Source organism: Hordeum vulgare, chromosome 4H (assembly GCF_904849725.1).
Source record: "Hordeum vulgare subsp. vulgare chromosome 4H, MorexV3_pseudomolecules_assembly, whole genome shotgun sequence".
Taxonomy (NCBI): Eukaryota; Viridiplantae; Streptophyta; class Magnoliopsida; order Poales; family Poaceae; genus Hordeum; species Hordeum vulgare.
This window is the reverse complement of record NC_058521.1, coordinates 109782867-109805098: the sequence shown is the minus strand read 5'-3', so window position 1 is coordinate 109805098 and position 22232 is coordinate 109782867. Positions and strand designations below refer to the sequence as shown.

Here is a 22232-nt window from a genome sequence, read left to right as displayed (position 1 = left end):
CCGACACCGGCACTGCCCGCGCCGGCACAGACCGCCCCCGGTCCGGCGCAGCCAGACCTCGCCGTCGCCGACGAGGACGCCTAGTGTTCTTTTTCTTCTTTTCATTCATAATGTAATGGGGACCCGTGGATTCTCACCGGCCTTCGTGGCCGGCTTAATGCTTGATTATTATTTTTCCACGCGCCGGCAAAAATGGATCGGGTCAGCGTTGGGTGCATGTGTCAACCCCAACGCGAAGCGGATGTTGGTGTCCGCCAAGTCAACCCAATCAGACGAAAAGCGGACAAAAATTGCAGTCTGTTTGGGTCGGCTGGTTGGAGTTGTTCTAAAAACAGAATCTTTTTGGCTATCCAAATCTAGAAAATGAATTTTTAGGCAGTCAAGTTTTATGTCTCTCACGGTCTCACACACTGGTCACTTGCTCAGCGCCCCATCCCCGTCTTCTCCGCCACTTGGACATTTCGCTTCGGCTTTTCGCCTCCTCGATCACGTGATCATCTCCTCTGCTCTGTTCCCCCGCCCGGCCACAGCGCCCTACACTACAGCAGTACGGCTAGGCGGCGGCTCGCCTCCCCCAACGCCGCCGCGGACGCAAGGTGAGCCCAGGCCCTCCGATCCGCTTCCTCGTTCGTGAACCGGCTCCTCTTCCCTCTTCCTTTGAGCGACATTGGTTGGACTGACCCTCTCGGGGCCTTAAAACCCTAGGTTGGTGGTGGTGCCGGCGGCGTCGGTCAGCAGCGGCCATCCATGGACTCCGGCGATGCACCTGAACGGTATATGGCGCCCAACCCCTCATCTTTCCGCATCTTGAGATTTCGCTCCACGCCCTGCGAAACCAAGGAACGCGCGGCAGCTGCCTGCAATTTAGCGCCTTTCTTTTCCGATTTTGGCAGGATTCGCAAGGAAACGGGTTCCCGGAGCAGAGACGGCCTGCCTCAGCGTCACGCGACTGGAGCAGGTCCAGATGACAATCACCACGGGGGAGACCGCGTCCTCGCCAAGCGCCTCAAGGATGAATCGGCCGACGCATCGGAGCCGCCGCCGTCACGGCTGAAGCTGGAGCCTCATCCCGTTCAGAACAGAGACGAGCAATTCGTCTGGCCCTGGATGGGAGTGCTGGTCAATGTGCCCACCGAGTGGAAAGGAGGGCGCCAGGTTGGGGAGAGTGGGAACCGCCTGAAGGAGCAGCTCTCGCGCTTCTGCCCGCACAAGGTCATTCCTTTGTGGAACCACAGAGGCCACACCGGGAAAGCCATCGTTGAGTTTGGAAAAGATTATGCTTCCTTCTGCAACGCCTTCAAGTTTGAGAACCACTTTGAAGCAGAAGGATATGGCAAACGGGACTGGGAACAGCACAAGTATCGTGGGCCTGAGATGTTTGGGTGGGTTGCAAGGGCTGATGATCGAAGAACCCCGGGGCAAATCGGAGAGCATCTGCAGAAAAATGGTGATCTGAAAACTGTTGCAGAACTTGAGAATGAAGGAACACGCAAAACCGACAAGCTGGTAGCTAATCTAGCCAGCACAATTGAGGCAAAGGCCAAGCACGTCCAGGAACTTGAATGCAAGTACAATGAGACGACCACCTCGCTTGACAAGGTGATGGAAGAAAAGGAGCTGGTCCTCCAGAGATACAATGAGGGTTGGTTTGCAATCTTTTGCTGTTTATATGTTCTGTTTATGGTAGAACAGCATATATGCATTTTTCTCCTTTGAGCATTGGGGTATTTCCCTTTAGTTATCTAATTATGCATTTTGACCGTGCATTGTCACCAGAAATCCGCAAAATGCAGCAACTTGCTCGTACGCATTCTCAGATGATCATCAATGAGAACCAGAAGCTCCGTTCGGAACTGGAGGCCAAGATGCAGGATCTTGAATTCAAATCCAGGCAGCTTGATGAGCTTGCTGTGCGTAGTGACTCGGATAGAAGGAACCTTGAGAAAGAGAAGGAGAAGGTGCGTGTCCAATGTCGCCCATAAACTAGTTTTTTGTGTCCTCTCCTTTTGTTTGTTCTCGAGGATGGTTGATTGTTATTGTGCTTCTTTTAAATAGCATATTTCTGTTTACTAGTAACTAGCTAGATGACCCGCACATATGCACGGCTAGAATTACTACATGGCATTAATATTGATATTTTTCTTCTTCATACTTGTAAACGAATGATTCATGATTTAATTCATGCCACACTCATTAATATATTTGTATTTCTTCCTAATATAGAAAATAATGGTAGCCACTAGCTAGTGTATTTTATTTCTAACAAAGGAAGACCGTTAGCATTGATATTCGTGGCCCACTATATACAGAACAATAGACTTTCTTACTAACCTCTAATTTCGCCTCATCCACTCTTTCTCATGTTCTCTATCTTTTAGAGAATATATATTTTCTGGATTCTCCACCGTGAATTAGCTTTCAACGTGGATCACTGGTACTTAAACATCGTGTTCTGTTATTTCTAGTTGTCCTTTTATCTAATGCAAATATCATGCCTTCTGATGCTTCTATGCATTCTCATGTTGCTCTAGTTGTTTCTGTCATCTACCCATCTAAGGCATGTAACTATCTGGGCATATTTATTCAAAATTGCTACTCCCTCCAATCCAAATTTATTGACGCAGCGTTAATTAATTTGGATCGGAGTGAGTACAATATTTTCTCTCGTGGTAGTTTTTTCTCCTGTTGTACATTAAAATATGTTGTGTAGATATCATTTTTTATAAGAAGCAAACGAAGCTCTTATCATTTTGGTCATTAGAAGTAAACACTGTAAACCTCTCTTCCTTAATGTAGTGTGCACTACTTTTGCTATTGAATCTGCAGAAAGTATTTCTATATTGTTTGGTCTGAGATCTACTGACAGTTTTTGCTGCATTTTCCTTGCACAATATCTACACAACCGTAAGAGTAATAACATGATTTCTTTGCGCTTGATGTGTAGTTTTGAGATGCACGTTTTAAAAAAAAATTCCAGAACCTGATCAGTTTGACATTGCTATTCATTTGCACTTTGCTCAAATTTCTTAGTAACCTGAAGTTGATGCATAGTACAAATTGGGATGCATGGTGTTTCCTAATTTGACTCCTAAGCTGATTCAAGCATGCGGGATCTGCTTTTTTACGAGGAGTGCGCCTTAATTGAGATGCATGCGTGACTTTTCCCTATTCAATTCCTATGATGATTCAAGCGGATTATCAAAAAGAAAACATGATTCAAGCGTGCAGGCTCTTATTTTGAGAGGAACACACATATGGGATTCTGATTCAGATGTACATAAGTTTTTTTCCTAGTTTTGTCTTACAGTTCTATACCAAGCACTATTGTCAGTTGGAATTAGTCGATGGGTTTGTGCGTGTGCATCCATCTTTGACCTTTCACTTTCTGTTGTTTTAAGAATATAATAGATAGATTCATATCATTGCATTTTTCTTATTTTGGTCGTCACTGAGATTTCGCGCTTGGGCGAAGACGGTTTAACTGTAGGACAATTTCAGCAAAATGCTTTTTTTATTTTTGCTTTAGAGAGGTCATGACGCGGGTGGGAAATGTAGATGCCATTTGGTCCCCCCCCCCCCCCCCCAATCTTTTTCAGTATTTCTGCATGTAACTCATGTCAGGCTGTTGTGGTGAATACAGAATGAGATGAAAGCAAAATATCTTAAGATGGCAGCGTCCGAGCAACAGAGGTCAGATGAAAACGTGCTGAAGCTTGTAGCAAAACACAAGGTTTGTGCCTTACTATATTATTTCACTTGAGGTTTTCAGATACTATCCATGACTGTCTTGCTGTGCTGAAAATGGCAAACTGCAGAGGGAGAAAAAAGCTGCTCTAGATGAGATTATCAAGTTAGAGCAGAAACTGGATGCCAAGCAGAAGCTTGAGCTAGAAATAAAACAGTTGCAGGGAAAATTGGAAGTGATGAAGCATATGCCAGGTGTGGAAGACTCTGAATCAAAGAGGAAAATAGATGAACTTAGTGTCGAGCTTCAGGACAAGTATGGTGAAATGGATGCAATGGAAGCACTTCACCACACTCTGCTTATGAAGGAAAGGAGAAGCAACGATGAGTTGCAAGATGCTCGGAAGAAGCTAATAGATGTAAGTTACCTCATGGATTGAGTACTCGCACTTGTCTAGTATTATGTTTGAATTACATTTGAAAGCTATCTATTGCATATGCTGCAGGGTTTGCGGGATATTACAACTGGCCGAGCAACTATAGGCGTTAAAAGAATGGGTGATCTTGATCTGAAATCATTTGCTAAGGCTTGCAAAGGCAAAATGTCAGAAGAAGATGCAGAAGGTACTGCTTCTATTCTTTGTTCAAGGTGGGAGGAGGAGGTTAAAAATCCAGAATGGCACCCTTTTAAAGTTATCATGGTCGACGGCAAAGCGAAGGTAGTAATATCTTCGCTCTTGCTTTTATACATCTGATGTTCTCTAATAGCTTGTAATCTCGAGTTATCAATTTCACATTGAATTTCCTGTTCTGCAAACATTAACACGGTTCATCTATTCATAAGTAAATTGTGGTGAGAGCTGAAAATTGGAGACCCCAAGTTTGATTTACTGCCCTGCATAGTCTTACATTAAAAGGGAGTAGAAATTCTCACATAATAATGAAAATGGGAAATACCTAATCTGTTGATCAAAGTATTATCAATCATAGATTGCGAGGGAATGAATACCGGCATAATACAAAGATTGGATTTACCGAGTTAAGGGCCCCGGATAGTGTTATCATTCCTGAATCTTGCTATGTTTGAGCCTGTCCCAAAAACATTACTTGTATTACTAATTCAGGTCCTTCCTTTTTCCTCCATCTGTTACTTCCTTAAGGTTATATTCTTGTGTTATTTTAATAATCTAGTTTTTCATGGGACCGTATGTGCAAAAAAGAGTGGAGGAAAACAAGAAAACGTCAGCCACCATGTGTACCAGCCAAGGGGCTATATTCTTGTGTTATTTAAACAATTTAATTTTTCATGGGAGTATAAATATCTTGTTTTTCATGGCATGGAGTGGATGTAGGCAGCCACTACGGCTTTTTCAGTTAATTTAACCAATTAAACAGTCAATTAGGCCATGCCATAAATAATTTTCCTTTTGTGCAATAGCAAATATTGGATCGATGCTTGTTGAAGGAATCTGAAAATTTAGTCATATGTATCTATGCTTGTAGTAAAGGTTAGCCAAGTTTCATTTACTTGATTTGGCACCTTGTGGAGAGCTTTGTCATATGCATTGATTTGTTCAACTTGAACTCTAGGAAGCAAGATTGTCGAGTTCCTGTGTGCAAAACCTTATGCTGATGTTAGTTGCTTTTGATTGATATGTATATGGCATCTTTTTTTTAGGAAATATATAGCATCTAATTGAATAAATGGTGATTTATATCAAAACTCTCTTTCTTCCAGTTGTTGCTTTTCTCTGAAGCTGATGCTCAGTTCTATACCAGTTAAGTTATATTTAATTTTCCAGCTTACGGAAAGATAGTACATCTCGCATTTGCTCATGGAGTAAGAAAACTTCTTACCGATAAAAAGCTTGCCACTCGCTTAACAGCACATTATTTATACCATCATAAATAGTTTTTGTTCACCATGATTTCTTGTACTGTGGCAACGTTTGAGGTTCAGGCAACATTTAGACACTATGCTGCATGAATACTTTGCTAAATTAACAGCACACGATCCTTGATCGCTGTCTGTCCTAGGCATATTCATGGAGTGCGCGAAGTTTTGAGACAATAATGTTTTGAAGCTGTGTTCATCTTACATTTTTACAATGGACCAGTAGTATGTTTATCTGATGGTGTTTACGTGTTGATGTTAGGAAATTCTCTGCGAGGATGACGAGAAGCTGCGGGAACTGAAAGAAGAGCATGGCGAGGAAGTGTATGGGTTGGTGACAAAGGCTTTGCTTGAAGTGAACGAGTACAACCCTAGCGGCCGCTATTCTGTGCCGGAGCTGTGGAACTACAAAGAGAAGAGGAAGGCAACCCTGAAAGAAGCGGTCCAGTACGTCCTGAGGCAGTGGCGCGCACAGAAGCGGAAGCGCTGAGCCCAAGTACATCCAGGTTACTGAAGGAGTGCAGTAGAAGTGCATCAACGTTATTTTGTGATGAAGGTCGGTGAACGGTGACGGTTTAGTTGTGGATTATTCGGCCTGGATGGTGTAGCATCGACATGAATGCTGGTAATTGGAGATTGTGAACTGCAGTGGTAGGATAATGTATTTTGCGCCAAACTATGAAGTATACTACTCCGTACTGAATGAATGGCTTGCTGGAAACATGAGGTTAGGGTTATCCTTGTTCAGAGGCTGTGTGCTAGTTAGTTATGGTATATGATAGGCTTTGCAAGCACAGGGTTTGGTTTGGGCATCTTGTGTTTTGCCCTCCAGGCTTATACGTACTTGTTTATAGAGATGAGTTTTGCCCCAGGCATCGACCGACGTCCACCCTGTGGTCTGTCAAGAGGGAGCACCATCGTCGAAGCAGACGAGCCAGTCATCGAACTGAAGAGGATGTGGATGACCTGGTTCGGCACTTGCATCCCTCCCACTCCCAGTCGATTGTGCCGTCGACTGATCGCGCATGTCCACTTCTCCGCGATGTGTGGGTCAACCCTGATCCTGTGTATATGCAACTGCAATAGGTAGCGAGCCAGGCGTTTGGTTCAACAGCACCGACGATGACTGTAATCCCAAGCCAAGCAGGTCATCATTTGATCATGTTTTATAACTCACTAGCAAAAGGGCCCGTGCGTTGCAACGGAGTAAAAAATACCATACGCTTTTAATCTTTTTATAATAATTTTAATTTATTAAAATAATAAGCTAACTAACTAATGTAGTCAGTCCTATCCTATTTTGTTGAGAAATCAACTCGTCCATTGTTAATTCTACCATGATGAGAAATTGAGCGGGACAAGCAAAGCAAAACAAAGAGGCTACATGAATTGATCAATAGACTATTATCTTATTTCACTCATGGGGTAGAGAATGTGGGATCAGATGCAAAACTGAAGGTGGTATTCCATTCTCTGTCTCTACAACAATGCAATCTTACATTCAATACATTCATTCATCAGCAAACAAATTTCCATAAAACAAAATTTCTTGCCGGTGCTTGGCACACGGTTGGATGCATGGGGAGGGGATCTCACCAGATGATGAGTTCCTGCCGGAGGAGGGGATAAGATGAGGGGAGCAAGGGTTAGGCGCCTCTATCTGGCCATAAGGAGTCGCCGTTGCCGCGCCATAACCTCGGAGTTCCCCGTGTGAGCCATGGAGGCCCACCTCCACCTGCAAGTACTTCGCTCCGCCGCGCCTTATCCGCGCGCCGTCGCCGTTCTGCATCGAGCAGACGCATCATCCTCAGTCACTGTAGCTGTCACGTTGATTTGATCCAGAAGCTGTGCTCGAGCGCCAAAACGGGGGCAGCAAGCGGGCAGAGGTACGGCCGCAGAGGCGGGTGGGTTGAGATCGACAGCAGTGGTGGTTGAGGTCGGCCGCGGCAGCGAGTGGTGTGGCAGCGGCCTGGGCACAGGCCAGGGTGGACCAGGGTCGACGCGATGCGCTCGAGCGCCGCAATGGAGGCAGTGAGCGGGGAGAGGTACGGCCGCGGAGGCGGGTGGATTGAGATCGGCAGCGGTGGCGGTTGAGGTCGGCCGCGGCGGCGAATGGTGTGGCGCGGCCTGGGCACAGGCCAGGGTGGCCCAGGGTCGACGGGAGGAGGCGATGCGTACGGGTATAATTTTTGTAGCGAATCGTTTTTTCCTTTTGCGTTGCAGATAAATGATGGAGTGTGGGTTGAATAACAAAAATTACAGGAGCTTTTTTATAAAAATACCGTGGTGGGTTTTCCAACGGAAGCAATAGCCGCTTTATTATTAGGTATAGATAGATATAAATATAGATTTTCCGCCAAAAAAAATATGTTTTATAACTCACACAAGGTCCTTCAGTTACCAGGGAATTATCTCTCGCCACAGAGATAGTAGGTACATCCACTGTTAGAACAAGGCACGCACTCACAGCAAGCACTCCTTATGCAAACCCAGAGTAGCAACTTGAGGCAAGCACACTACAGAAACATCAGATATTCAGGTTAGCTCTCCAAAAGCGTTTTCCCCCTGCCTTCCCGCATTCATGCCCCCCCCCCCCCCCGCGCGTGTGTGGGACCTCAGTTGCGAGCGCCTGCAATATTGATGTAACGACAAAATCAGCCTGATCAGAACGAGTGAAGATGCAATCCAGTAGTAAAACAGAGCAAAAGTCAGAGTGTAACAAAATCAGGCTGTACATTTCATTCAAGCTCTCGACTTCTTAAAGACACAGCGTAATTTGTGCTAAAAGGTGAGTCACACTACATAACAGTGTAAAAGATGGCTTACTGGATTCACTAAGCAAGGTAGATTATTTAGCTAGTGTTGTCAGACTGAAATGCCATAGATAGTGTGCCAATAGCCTCATCAGGAGTTAAATCACGGTAGCCTGAACTAGACGCCTGCGCGGGATCTTCTTATATCGATTAGCAGGTGTGCACACAACATGAAGCAAGTTGGTTACAAAAGGCTGAGGATATACTAGGATGGGTCTATTTTGCAAAGGGAAACGATTTTCTGCGAGCACGCTGGCCGAAAGTTCGGCCGGACACACGCGACCCGTCCGATCTCCTATCATCCTGGCCGAATGATTCTCGCGTGTGGTGGGGCGCATGGCCGACGGGCCCACCATCTGCGCGTCCTGCGCTGCTGTCGTTGATATCGCCGGTCCCTGCCCCCATCGGCCGCCCGCACCGCCAGTTCCCGCCCTCGTCGACCGCTCGCATCGTCGGATCCAGCCTCTGCCCGTCGTCCTCGTCGCCTGTCGCCATGGCCGGGCCGTGCGTATACAAGTGTTGCAAACGTCACCCAAAATTGCTTCAATGACTTTTTTGAAAAAGCTTCAAACCCAGATAAAAAAGCTTCAACCAGGCATATAAAAAGCTCCAAGCGGTCATTGCCATGGCGGAATGCTACAACCGTTGACATAAAATGCTACAACCGTTGATGAAAAAGCGGCAACCAGACATATAAAAAGCTGCAAGCGGTCATTGTCATGGCGGAATGCTACAACGGTTGACATAAAATGCTACAACCGTTGATGAAAAAAGCCGCAACAGAAACGATAGCGAGCGCATTAACCGAGCGCTGCTAAAAGATAATAGTTGCAACCCTTGATAGAAAAGCTTCGACCGTAGATGAAAAAAGCTCCCACCATTGAGAGAGAAAGCTACAACCTTACATTGCACAATTAGAAAAGTTGCAACAGTTCTAGAGAAAGCTTCAACCGTATGTGCGAAAAGCTTCAACCAACTTCAGGGGAAAAAGTTTTGACCGCCGACAGCCTCTGCTACAAGCAACGAGCTTGACAACGATGGTGAGATGGGGTGACGGGAGAAGGACCCCTCGACAGCCGGGGGGGGGCTGCGGTTTTTTGGAAGAGGATGGTCGGCAAGGTGCTCGCATTTGTTAGCTCTGCAAGGACGACAAACGGCGGCGAGGACGTTCGGCGAGAGGGGGCGACGGGAGAAGGACCCCTCGACCGTCGTGGGGCAGGGGGAGAGGGGAGGGTGGGGAGCGCCGTTGCGTATTGGATGAGGATGGCTGGCGAGGCGCTCACGTTCGTGGCTCGAGGTTGAGGACGAGGGAGGAGATGTGACGGTCAAGGGATCCCCAATCTGACGGCTGCACTGCGACCGACGCGAGTGTTCGGGCCGGCGCGCTGGCGCCTAGTACTGTCCTTTTGCAAACACCCCTTAAGACCCTTATTCTTATAACATTTTTCTTATTATGCTAACTCTTCCACGATACCTTATCCTCTCGTCCACGATCTAACCCGCACTGCATGGGGCAAAATAAACCACCCCACCTTATCCCCTCTGTGTCTCTCCCACGATCTTCCACTCCCAACCACCTCTCTGCTCGCGGCGTCGCACCACCCCAACCCCTCCAGCGCGCCACCACCTCCAATCCCCACGACGCCCCACCATCCCCACTCCTCCCCGCACCACCACCCCTCGGCCACCTCGACCGCCGCGGCGCTGTCGCCTCCCACCTTCTTCCCGCGACAGCACCTCCCTCCCTTCCTCACCCCACTGCGACCCTGCTCCATCCGTCGGCGAGTCCCGTGATACGTCTCCAACGTATCTATAATTTTTGATGGTTTCATGCTATTATCTTGTCAAACTTTGGATGTTTTGCATGCCTTTTATATATTTTTTGGGACTAACTTATTAACTCAGTGCCAAGAGCCAGTTCCTGTTTTTTCCATGTTTTTGACCCCTTTCAGAGGAGGATTTTGAACGGAGTCCAAATGGAATAAAATTTCCAAAAAGATTTTTTCCGGAACAGAAAAAGATCGGGGAGCCGGGGAATCAGGGCAGGGGGCCACCAGGGACACCACAAGCCCCCATGGCGCGACCGAGGGGGGGGGCGCCCCCTGGCTTGTGGGCTCCCTGAGGCTCCGTTGCCCTAGGTTTTGCGCCTATATATTCCCTAAAAATCCATAAAAAATGAGGAGATCATCGAAAGTACTTTTCCGCCGCCGCAAGATTCTGTCTCCGCAAGATCCCATCTGGGGCACGTCCTGGTGCCCTGCCAGAGGGGGGATTCGGATACGGAGGGCTTCTTCATCAACACCATGACCTCTCCGATGATGCATGAGTAGTTCACCATGGACCTACGGGTCCATAGCTAGTAACTAGATGGCTTCTTCTCTCTCTTGGATCTTCAATACAAAGTTCTCCATGATCTTCATGGAGATCTATCCGATGTAATCTTCTATTGCGGTGTGTTTCTCGAGATCCCATGAATTGTGGATTTATGATCAGATTATCTATGAATCTTATTTGAGTTTCTTCTGATCTCTCTTATGCATGATTTCATATCCTTGTAATTCTCTTCAAGTTGTGGAATTTGTTTGGCCAACTAGATCTATGATTCTTGCAATGGGAGAAGTGCTTGGTTTTGGGTTCATACCGTGCGGTGACCTCACCAAGTGACAGAAGGGGTAGCGAGGCACGCATCGTGTTGTTGCCATCAAGGGTAAAAAGATGGGGTTTTCATCATTGGTTTGAGATTATCCCTCTACATCATGTCATCTTGCTTAAGGCGTTACTCTGTTCGTCATGAACTCAATACACTAGATGCATGCTGGATAGCGGTCGATGTGTGGAGTAATAGTAGTAGATGCAGAAAGTATCGGTCTACTTGTCTCGGATGTGATGCCTATATGTATGATCATTGTCTTAGATATCGTCATGACTTTGCGCGGTTCTATCAATTGCTCGATAGTAATTTGTTCACCCACCGTGATATTTGCTATTTTGAGAGAAGCCTCTAGTGAACACTATGGCCCCCGGGTCTACTCCACACCATATTTTCAGCCTTACACTTTTTACTTCGTTGCACTTTCCGCCTTCAGATCTCACTTTGCAATCAATCTTGAAGGGATTGACAACCCCTTTATAGCGTTAGGTGCAAGCTCTTTTGTGTTTGCGCAGGTACTCTGGACTTGACGAGATTCTCCTACTGGATTGATACCTTGGTTCTCAAACTGAGGGAAATACTTACTGCTCCTGTGCTGCATCACCCTTTCCTCTTCAAGGAAAAAACCGACGCAAACAAGAGAAGTAGCAAGAAGAATTCCTGGCGTTGCCGGGGAAGGACTTTTGTTGCCGTAGCACCCCGCTCCACCAGCCACCTTCCAGCACGAGCTGACGTGTGATCCAGGCCACGTCGACCCCCACCTTTCCGCCCTACCCCCGGTGCCATATCCAGGCTGCGGCGCCCCCGCGCTTTCCTTCCACCAGAGCTAGGTTGTGGCACCCCCCGAGTTGCGCCGCCATTGGAGCCATGCCGTGGTGCCCCCTAGTTGTCCCGACGCTGGAGCCAGGTCATGGTGCCACTAGACACCCACACCGTCGACGCATCACGGGCTGACCACCTTGCCGCAGCACCGGATGTGATCACCCACGGCCTCCTCGTCACCCCTCACGGCCGGTGGATGGGGCGGCCCCGCGCGACGCCCCATCAGCGACTGATCTTGCGGAAGCATCCAAAACAAGGCGGACCGCGGACGGATCATCCTTTTCCGGGAAGCCGCAAAATTTCTCGGTAAGAGCATCCAAGGGTGGCGCCTCCTTCCTTCCGTGGTGGTTGCCGGAGCTTCCTTCCCTGCGCCTCTGGCCCACCATGCCACCTTACTCTGTCCCAACTTCCCCGTGCTCTTCTGTCGGATGCGGCCCACTATCGGTCACCTACCATCGGATGCATGTGGCCAAGACACATGGAGATGCACCGCCATAGGGAACCAAGTGATGGAAATATGACCTAGAGGCAATAATAAAGTGGTTATTATTATATTTCTAGTTCATGATAATTGTATATTATTCATGCTATAATTGTATTAACCGGAAACCGTAATAGATGTGTGAATATATAGATCACATTGTGTCCCTAGTGAGCCTCTAGTTGGCTAGCTCGTTGATCAATAGATGATCATGGTCTCCTAAACATGGACATTGGATGTCATTGATAACGGGATCACATCATTGGGGAATGATGTGATGGACAAGACCCAATCCTAAGCATAGCACTAGATCGTGTTGTTCGTCTGCTAAAGCTTTTCTAATGTCAAGTATCATTTCCTTAGACCATGAGATTGTGCAACTCCCGGATACCGTAGGTATGCTTTGGGTGTATCAAACGTCACAACGTAACTGGGTGATTATAAAGGTGCACTACGGGTATCTCCGAAAGTGTGTGATGGGTTGTGCGAATCGAGACTGGGATTTGTCACTCCGTGTGACGGAGAGGTATCTCTAGGCCCACTCGGTAATTTATCATCATATTGAGCTCAGTGTGACTAAGGAGTTAGCCATGGGATGATGTGTTACGAAACGAGTAAAGAGACTTGCCGGTAACGAGATTGAACAAGGTATGGGATACCGACGATCGAATCTCGGGCAAGTATCATACCAGTGGACAAAGGGAATTGCATAAGGGATTTATTGAATCCTTGACATCGTGGTTCATCCGATGAGATCATCGTGGATCATGTGGGAACCAACATGGATATCCAGACCCCACTGTTGGTTATTGACCATAGAGGTGTCTCGGTCATGTCTGCATGTCTCTCGAACCCGTAGGGTCTACACACTTAAGGTTCGATGACGCTAGGGTTATAGGGAAATAGTGTACATGGTTACCGAAGGTTGCTCGGAGTCCTGGATGAGATCCCGGATGCCACGAGGAGTTTCGGAATGGTCCGGAGGTAAAGATTGATATATATTAAGTGAGGATTTGGACGCCGGAAGTGTTTCGGGTGTCACCGGTAATGTACCGGGACCACTGGAAGGGTTCCAGGGGTCCAACGGGAGGGGCCACCAGCCCCAAAAGGATACATGGGACAAAAGGTGGAAGGTAACCAGCCCAAAGTGGGCTGGTGCACCTCCCTCTCTCAGCCCAAGGCGCACAAGGGTGGGGAGGGGCAAACCCTAGGCGTGGGAGGGCACCCTTGGGACCAAATGCCCACCCTAGGGCGCCTCCACCCTTGGCCGCCGCCGCTTTGCCCTGGATGGGGTTGTCGCACCCTTTAGGGTGGGAAACCCTAAAGGGTGGGCACCTCTTCCCTTTCCTCCTATATAGAGTGGAGGGTTTTGGCCTTTTGGAGATAGAATTCATCTCTCCACAGTGCAACCATACCCTTCCTCCTCCTCGTCCTCCGCATAGCTTGGCGAAGCCCTGCCGGAGTTACCACGCAGCTCCATCGTCACCATGTCGTCGTGCTGCCGGAGCTCTCCCTGAACCTCTCCTCCCTCCTTGCTAGATCAAGGCGTTGGAGACATCACCGGGCTGCATGTGTGTTTAACGTGGAGGCACCGTCGTTCGGTGCATAGATCAGAATCCACCGCGATCTGAATCGTTGCGAGTACGACTCCATCAACCGCGTTCTAGCAACGCTTCCGCTTAGCAATCTTCAAAGGTATGAAGATGCTCTACTACTTCACTCATTGTTGGTTTCTCCATAGATAGATCCTTGCATGGCGTAAGATTTTTTTTTAAATTACTACGATCCCCAACAGTGGCATCCGAGCCAAGGTTCTATGCGTAGATTCTATGCACGAGTAGAACACAAAAGTTGTGGGCGCTGATTTGTCAATTTGCTTGCATTTACTAGTCTTATCTTGATTCGGCGGCATCGTGGGATGAAGCATCCCGGACCGACTTTACACGTACTCTTACGTGAGACTGGTTCCACCGACTGACATGCACTTGGTGCATAAGGTTGCTAGCGGGTGTCTGTCTCTCCCACTTCAGTCGGGTCAAATTAAATGAAGAGGGTCCTTGTGAAGGGTAAATAGCATTGGCATATCAATGTTGTGGTTGTCACGTAGGTAAGAAGCGTTCTTGCTAGAAACCCTAATCAGCCACGTAAAACTTGCAGCAACAATTAGAGGACGTCTAAATTGTTTTTGTAGGGTATGCTATGTGATGTGATATGGCCAAAATGATGTGATGTTAAATATGTGATGTATGAGATCGATCATATTCTTGTAAAAAGATTCACGACTTGCATGTCGATGAGTACAACAACTGGCAGGAGCCATAGGAGTTGTATTAATTTATTGTATGAGATGCAAATGCCATGTGATTACTTTACTTTATTGCTAAACGTTAGCTATAGTAGTAGAAGTAATAGATTGGCGTGATGACTTCACGATGACACAATGATGGAGATCATGGTGTCATGCCGGTGACGATGATGATCATGGTGCCCCGAAGATGGTGATCAAAGGAGCAAGATGATATTGGTCATATCATGTCACTATATGATTGCATGTGATGTTTATCATGTTTTACATTTTCTTGCTTAGAAGGACGGTAGGAAAGATAAGGGGACCCCTCATTAAAATTTCGAGATAAGTATTCCCCTAAGTGTGCACCATTGCGAAGGTTCGTTGTTTCGAAGCACCACGTGTTGATCGGGCGTGATAGATTCTAACGTTTGCGTACAACGAGTGTAAGCCAGTTTACACATGCAAAACACTTAGGTTGACTCGACGAGCCTAGCATGTACAGACATGGCCTGGAATACGGGAGATCGAAAGATCGAACATGAGTCATATGGTTGATACGATCAACATAGAGATGCTGACCATTGATGACTAGTCCGTCTCACGTGATGATCGGACACGGGCTAGTCGACATGGATCATGTGTCACTTGGATGACTAGAGGGATGTCGATCTAAGTGGGAGTTCATTAGTAATTTGTTTAGATGAACTCAATTATCATGAACTTAGTCTAAAATTGTATTTACAAATATTGTAGATCCAATGGCCAACGCAAATGTCTCATTCAACTTCAACGCGTTCCTACAGAAAACCAAGCTGAAAGACGATGGGAGCAACTATGTGGATTGGGCTCGTAACTTGAAGCTCATACTCAATGCTGCCCAAAAGGCATATGTCCTTACTGCACCACTAGGTGATCCTCCTGTTCCCACGGCAGACCAGGACATTAGGAACGCCTGACAGTCGCGGAGTGATGACTACTCTCTGGTTCAGTGCGGCATGCTTTACAGTTTAGAATCGGGGCTCCGAAGGCGTTTTGAGCATCACAGAGCATATGAGATGTTCGAGGAGCTGAAACTTATTTTTCAAGCTCATGCCTGGGTCGAGAGATATGAAGTCTCCGACAAGTTCTTTAGCTGTAAGATGGAGGAGAATAGTTCTGTCAGTGAGCACATTCTCAGAATGTCTGGGTTGCACAACCGCTTGACTCAGCTGGGAGTCGAACTTCCGTATGATGCGGTCATTGACAGAATCCTCAAGTTGCTTCCACCTAGCTATAAAGGCTTTGTGATGAATTACAACATGCAAGGGATGGAAAAGACTATTCCCGAGTTGTATTCAATGCTGAAATCCGCGGAGGTAGAAATCAAGAAAGAGCATCAAGTGTTGATGGTCAATAATATCACTAGTTTCAAGAAGGGCAAGGGTAAGAAAAGCTTCAAGAAAGACGACAAAGCAGTTGTCGCGCCTGGCAAGCCAGTTGCCGGGAAGAATTCAAAGAAAGGACCCAAGCCTGAGACTAAGTGTTATTACTGCAAGGGAACCGGTCACTGGAAGCGGAATTGCCCCAAGTACTTAGTGGGCAAGAAGGCTAGCAACGTCAAAGATATATATGATATACTTGTTATCGATGTGTACCTTACCAACACTCGTATTAGCTCCCGAGTATTTCATACCGGTGTTGTTTCTCACATTTGCAACTCTAAGCAGGAACTGCGGAACAAGCGTAGGCTGGCTAAGGACACGGTGACGATGCGCGTTGGGAATGGTTCCAAGGTCGATGTGATCACCATCAGCACGCTACCTCTACATCTACCTTCGGGATTAGTTATAAACCTTAATAATTTTTATTTAGTACCAGCTTTAAGCATGAACATTGTATCGGGATCTCGCTTGATGCAAGATGGCTACTAATTTAAATCTGAGAATAATGGTTGTTCTATTTATATGAGTGGTATGTATTATGGTCATGCCCCGCTGGTAAATGGTTTATTCCTGATGAATCTCGATCGTGATGATACACATATTCATAGTGTGAGTACAAAAAGATGTAAGGTTGATAATGATAGTCCCACATACTTGTGTCACTGCCGCCTTGGTCATATCGACATAAAGTGCATGAAGAAACTCCATACTGATGGACTTTTGGAGTCTCTTGATTTTGAATCATTTGACACATGCGAGCCATGCCTCATGGGCAAGACGACCAAGACACCATTCTCCAGAATAATGGAGCGAGCAACCAACTTATTGGAAATAATACATACCGATGTATGCGGTCCAATGAGCGTTGAAGCTCACGGAGGCTACCGTTATGTTCTCACCCTCACTGATGATTTGAGTAGATATGGGTATGTCTACTTAATGAAGCACAAGTCTGAAACCTTTGAAAAGTTCAAGGAATTTCAGAATGAGGTGGAGAATCAACATGACAAGAAAATAAAGTTTCTACGATCCGATCGTGGAGGAGAATATTTGAGTCACGAGTTTGGCACACACCTAAGGAAATGTGGAATTGTTTCACAACTCACGCCGCCTGGCACACCGCAGCGTAACGGTGTGTCTGAACGTTGTAATTGCACTCTATTGGATATGGTACGATCTATGATGTCTTTTACTGATTTACCGCTATCATTTTGGGAATATGCATTGGAAACTGCCGCATTCACTTTAAACAGGGCACCGTCTAAATCCATTGAGACAACACCGTATGAATTATGGTTTGGCAAGAAACCTAAGTTGTTGTTCCTGAAAGTTTGGGGCTGCGATGCTTATGCGAAGAAACTTCAACCAGAGAAGCTCGAACCCAAAGTGAAAAAATGTGTCTTCATAGGATACCCTAAGGAAACTATTGGGTACACCTTCTATCTCAGATCCGAAGGCAAGATGTATGTTGCTAGGAACGGATCCTTTCTAGAGAAAGAGTTTCTCTTGAAAGAAGTAAGTGGGAGGAAAATAGAACTTGATGAGGTAATTGTACCTCCTCTCGAACCGGAAAGTAGTGCAGCGCAAGAAAATGTTTCTGAGGCGCGTGCACCGGTTGGAGATGAAGTTAATGATGATGATCATGAAACTTCGGATCAAGTTGCTATTGAACCTCGAAGGTCGACAAGGGTACGTTCCGCACCAGAGTGTTATGGCAACCCTGTCATGGAAATCATGTTGTTGGACAACATTGAACCTTCGAACTATGAAGAAGCAATGGCGGGCCCGGATTCCAACAAATGGCTTGAGGCCATGAAATCCGAGATAGGATCCATGTATGAGAACAAAGTATGGAATTTGGTGGACTTGCGTGATGATTGGCGAGCCATAGAAAATAAATGGATCTTCAAGAAGAAGACTGGCGCGGATGGTAATGTGACCATTTACAAGGCTCGACAAGTTCAAGGGATTGACTACCATGAGACCTTCTCACCCGTAGCGATGCTGAAGTCGGTCTGAATCATGTTAGCAATTTCCGCATTCCATGATTATGAAATCTAGCAAATGGACGTCAAAACAACATTCCTGAATGGATTTCTTAAAGAAGAATTGTATATGATACAACTGAAGGTTTTGTTGATCCTAGCAATGCTAACAAGGTATGCAAGCTCCAATGCTCCATCTATGGGCTGGTGCAAGCATCTCGGAGTTGGAACATTCACTTTAATGAGGTGATCAAAGTGTTTGGGTTTATACAGACTTATGGAGAAGCCTGTGTTTACAAGAAAGTGAGTGGGAGCTCTGTAGCATTCCTCATATTATATGTGGATGACATATTGTTGATGGGAAATGATATAGAACTATTGCAAAGAATAAAGGCCTATTTGAATAAGAGTTTTTCAATGAAGGACCTTGGAGAAGCTGCTTACATATTAGATATCAAGATCTATAGAGATAGATCGAGATGCCTCATGGGTCTTTCACAAAGCACATACCTTGACAAGATATTGAAGAAGTTCAATATGGAGAAGGCTAAGAAGGGGTTCTTGCCTGTATTACAAGGTGTGAGGTTGAGTGCGACTCAACGACCGATCACGACGGAAGATAGAGAAAAGATGAGTACCGTCCCCTATGCTTCAGCCATAGGCTCTATCATGTATGCCATGCTGTGTACCAAACCTGATGTGAACCTTGCCATAAGTTTGGTAGGGAGGTGCCCGAGTCATCCAAGAGTGGATCACTGGACATCGGTCAAGAACATCCTTAAGTACCTGAAAAGGTCTAAAGACATGTTTATCGTTTATGGAGGTGCCGAAGATTTCGTCGTAGAGGGTTATGTCGATGCTAGCTTCGACACAGATCCGGATGACTCCAAGTCACAAACCGGATACATGTATATTTTGAATAATGAGGCAGTTAGCTGGTGCATTTGCAAGCAAAGCATCATGGCGGCATTTACATGTGAAGCAGAGTACATAGCTGCTTCACAAGCATCATAGGAAGGAGTCTGGATGAAGAAGTTCATCACCGACCTAAGGGTGATTCCAAGTGCGTTGGGCCTGATGACTATGTTCCGTGACAACACTGGAGCTATTGCCATTGCAAAGGAGCCCATGTTTCACAAATAAACCAAGCATATCAAGCGCCGCTTCAAGTCTATTTGTGGATACATCCAGGATGGAGATATAGATATTTGTAAAGTACATACATATCTGAATGTCGCAGATCCGTTGACTAAACGTCTTCCATGAGCAAAACATGATCAACACCAGAACTCCATGGGTGTTCGATTCATCACAATGTAACTAGATTATTGACTCTAGTGCAAGTGGGAGACTATTGGAAATATGCCCTAGGGGCAATAATAAAGTGGTTATTATTATATTTCCAGTTCATGATAATTGTCTATTATTCATGCTATAATTGTATTAACCGGAAACCGTAATACATGTGTGAACATATAGATCACAATGTGTCCCTAGTGAGCTTCTAGTTGGCTAGCTCATTGATCGATAGATGATCATGGTCTCTTGATCATGGACATTGGATGTCATTGATAATGGGATCACATCATTGAGGAATGATGTGATGGCAAGACCCAATTCTAAGCATAGCACTAGATCGTGTTGTTCGTGTGCTAAAGCTTTTCTAATGTCAAGTACCATTTCCTTAGACCATGAGATTGTGCAACTCCCGGATACCGTAGGGATGCTTTGGGTGTATCAAACGTCACAACGTAACTGGGTGATTATAAAGGTGCACTACAGGTATCTCCTAAAGTGTGTGTTGGGTTGTGTGAATCGAGACTGGGATTTGTCACTCCGTGTGACGGAAAGGTATCTCTGGGCCCACTCAGTAATTCATCATCATATTGAGCTCAGTGTGACTAAGGAGTTAGCCATGGGATGATGTGTTACGAAATGAGTAAAGAGACTTGCCGGTAACGAGATTGAACAAGGTATGGGGATACCGATGATCGAATCTCGGGCAAGTATCATATCGATGGACAAAGGGAATTGCATACGGGATTGATTGAATCCTTGACATCATGGTTCATCCGATGAGATCATCATGGAGCATGTGGGAACCAACATGGATATCCATACCCCGCTGTTGGTTATTGACCGGAGAGGTGTCTCGGTCATGTCTGCATGTCTCTCGAACCCGTAGGGTCTACACACTTAAGGTTCGATGACGCTAGGGTTATAGCGAAATAGTGTCCGTGATTAACGAAGGTTGTTCAGAGTCCCGGATGAGATCCCAAACGTCACGAGGAGTTCCAGAATGGTCCAGAGGTAAAGATTGATATATAGGAAGTGAGGATTTGGACGCCGGAAGTGTTTCGGGCGTCACCGGTAATGTATCGAGCCCACCGAAAGGGTTCCGGGGGTCCACCTGGAGGGGCCACTAGTCCCAAAATGATACATGGGGCAAAAGGTTGAAGGGAACCAACCCAAAGTGGGCTGGTGCGCCTCCCTCTCTCAGCCCAAGGCGCACAAGGGTGGGGAGGGGCAAACCCTAGGCGTGGGAGGGCACCCTTTGTAACACCCTGATTTTTGTAACTTTTTTCCAACACCTTTTGAGTTTTTGCTTGCAACATGGTTAATTTTCAAACCTTTTCAAACTAATTTGGGTGTGCGAACCTTTGAATCTTTTTCCAAGCAACTCAAAACCTTCCTCCTCTTGCCAAAACCTTTCCACACCTCTTTTGAATTAATTTCCAATATTAAACCCTCTCCAATAATTATTTTCTTTATTTGGGGAATTATGGCATCATCATAGGTTGTGAAGAAACCTATAGCTTGGATGATCTAAAAAAAACCCAAACTTTTTCACCACCTTCTGATTAGCATATGATTCCAAAATATCCAAGAATATTCCATTGCCCAATGCAAAATTTTGGCCAGAATAATTATTTCTTTTTTTTGACCAAAATAGTCCCATTGAGAAGCAACCCCATCTTTCCTATCTTGGAAAATTCCCAATAAATTCCCCAAGCTCCTAGGGATCCTATCTAGCCACAATATCCAAAGATATCATTTGGTCGAGTATGATTTTTGAGGAGGAGAACTCTGCTAAGTTTTGCTGATGTTGAACCTCTTTGAAGGAAGTACTGGCTAGGGGTGCACAAATGATCTATAATTTTTTGGGCATGTGTTCATTACCAAATAACTCTCCTCCACCAAGTTACAGCCTCAACAGAGCAAGTATGTGAGAACCCAAAGCTCATCTCTATTCTAGACCAGAATGGTAGTTTCCAAAGGGGCTATGCTCATTTCTTCTTTAAATTGTTTCAAACTTTGCCAGTTTGAAGTCCTTCCAATGCTGATAACTCCAGACCCTCCATCTAGCTCCATCCCTATCCCAGTTCATCTCCAGAACCTCCCCAAGATTGGAGACATCAACTGTTGGTGATGCTACCTCTCATCTCAGTGGCTTGCTGGGCAAGGCAGTAGCACGAGGGGACTCTAGAGAGCACGAATGACGCTCCAGACAAGGTTTGGTAGGCCAACATGTGCCACCAGTGCTAGTACACGTGGTGATCACGAAGCTAGCCTACCAAAATCGCGCTTTGGGCACCGTAAGACTCGGGTCTCGTCGGAGGCAGACGCCCACGTCGCTAGCTAGTGCCAAGTCGCTTCCCGACTGTCTCCTGGACCCTCCAGACCCTTCCACCTTGCCGGAGAAGCCCGCGCCGGCTGCCACCGCAGCGCTGCACTATGAGACCAGTGCAGTCACAGTGGTGTCCCCGCCGTCATCTTCCCCCACGAGCCGTCTCTTCGAGCATTGAATGCCCCTGCTCTCTCCCATCTCTTCGCCCCACGTCGCGACAGCCAGCTCGCCGTCTATGCTCCAGTGGCGTAGCCACATCGCCGCCGGTCCAGAGAGATTGCCGCCCTTGCCTCCCGCCTATATAAAGCCCCGTGCAGCCCCTCCAAGCTCTTCACCCCTCTTAGCCACCCTCCAATCGACTCCATAGCACCCAAGTTAGAGCTGGGAGCTCGTCTCCCTCAGCTCGAAGGCTTCGCCACCCAAGCCCCTCCTGTCGCCAGCCACTTCCGCTCTGCCCCAGCCCCACCTGAGGTCACCATCGAGATCTCCTGGTCCCCTGGTCCTCCTAGAGCCCTCAGCTAGCCCATCCTCTCCTAGAATCGACGCCGCCGATGACCACCGAAG

The 22232-nt window shown here is 46.6% G+C and overlaps 1 protein-coding gene across 2 annotated transcripts; it reads left to right on the top strand.

The window, feature by feature from the left end:
* The first annotated feature begins 443 nt into the window (after nucleotides 1-443).
* Nucleotides 444-6299, top strand: LOC123448048 (protein INVOLVED IN DE NOVO 2-like). 2 transcript variants are annotated; one of them, XM_045124817.1, is made up of 8 exons: nucleotides 444-596; nucleotides 706-773; nucleotides 894-1642; nucleotides 1777-1958; nucleotides 3641-3730; nucleotides 3816-4103; nucleotides 4191-4308; nucleotides 5841-6299. In XM_045124817.1, the coding sequence occupies exons 2-8, from the start codon at nucleotides 748-750 to the stop codon at nucleotides 5858-5860; spliced, it is 1473 nt and encodes a 490-aa protein (XP_044980752.1). In that variant the 5' UTR covers nucleotides 444-596; nucleotides 706-747; the 3' UTR covers nucleotides 5861-6299. The 2 variants fall into 2 exon arrangements, with proteins under 2 accessions (XP_044980752.1, XP_044980751.1); XM_045124816.1 differs by having other exon boundaries at nucleotides 4191-4403.
* The last annotated feature ends 15933 nt before the right edge of the window (nucleotides 6300-22232 follow it).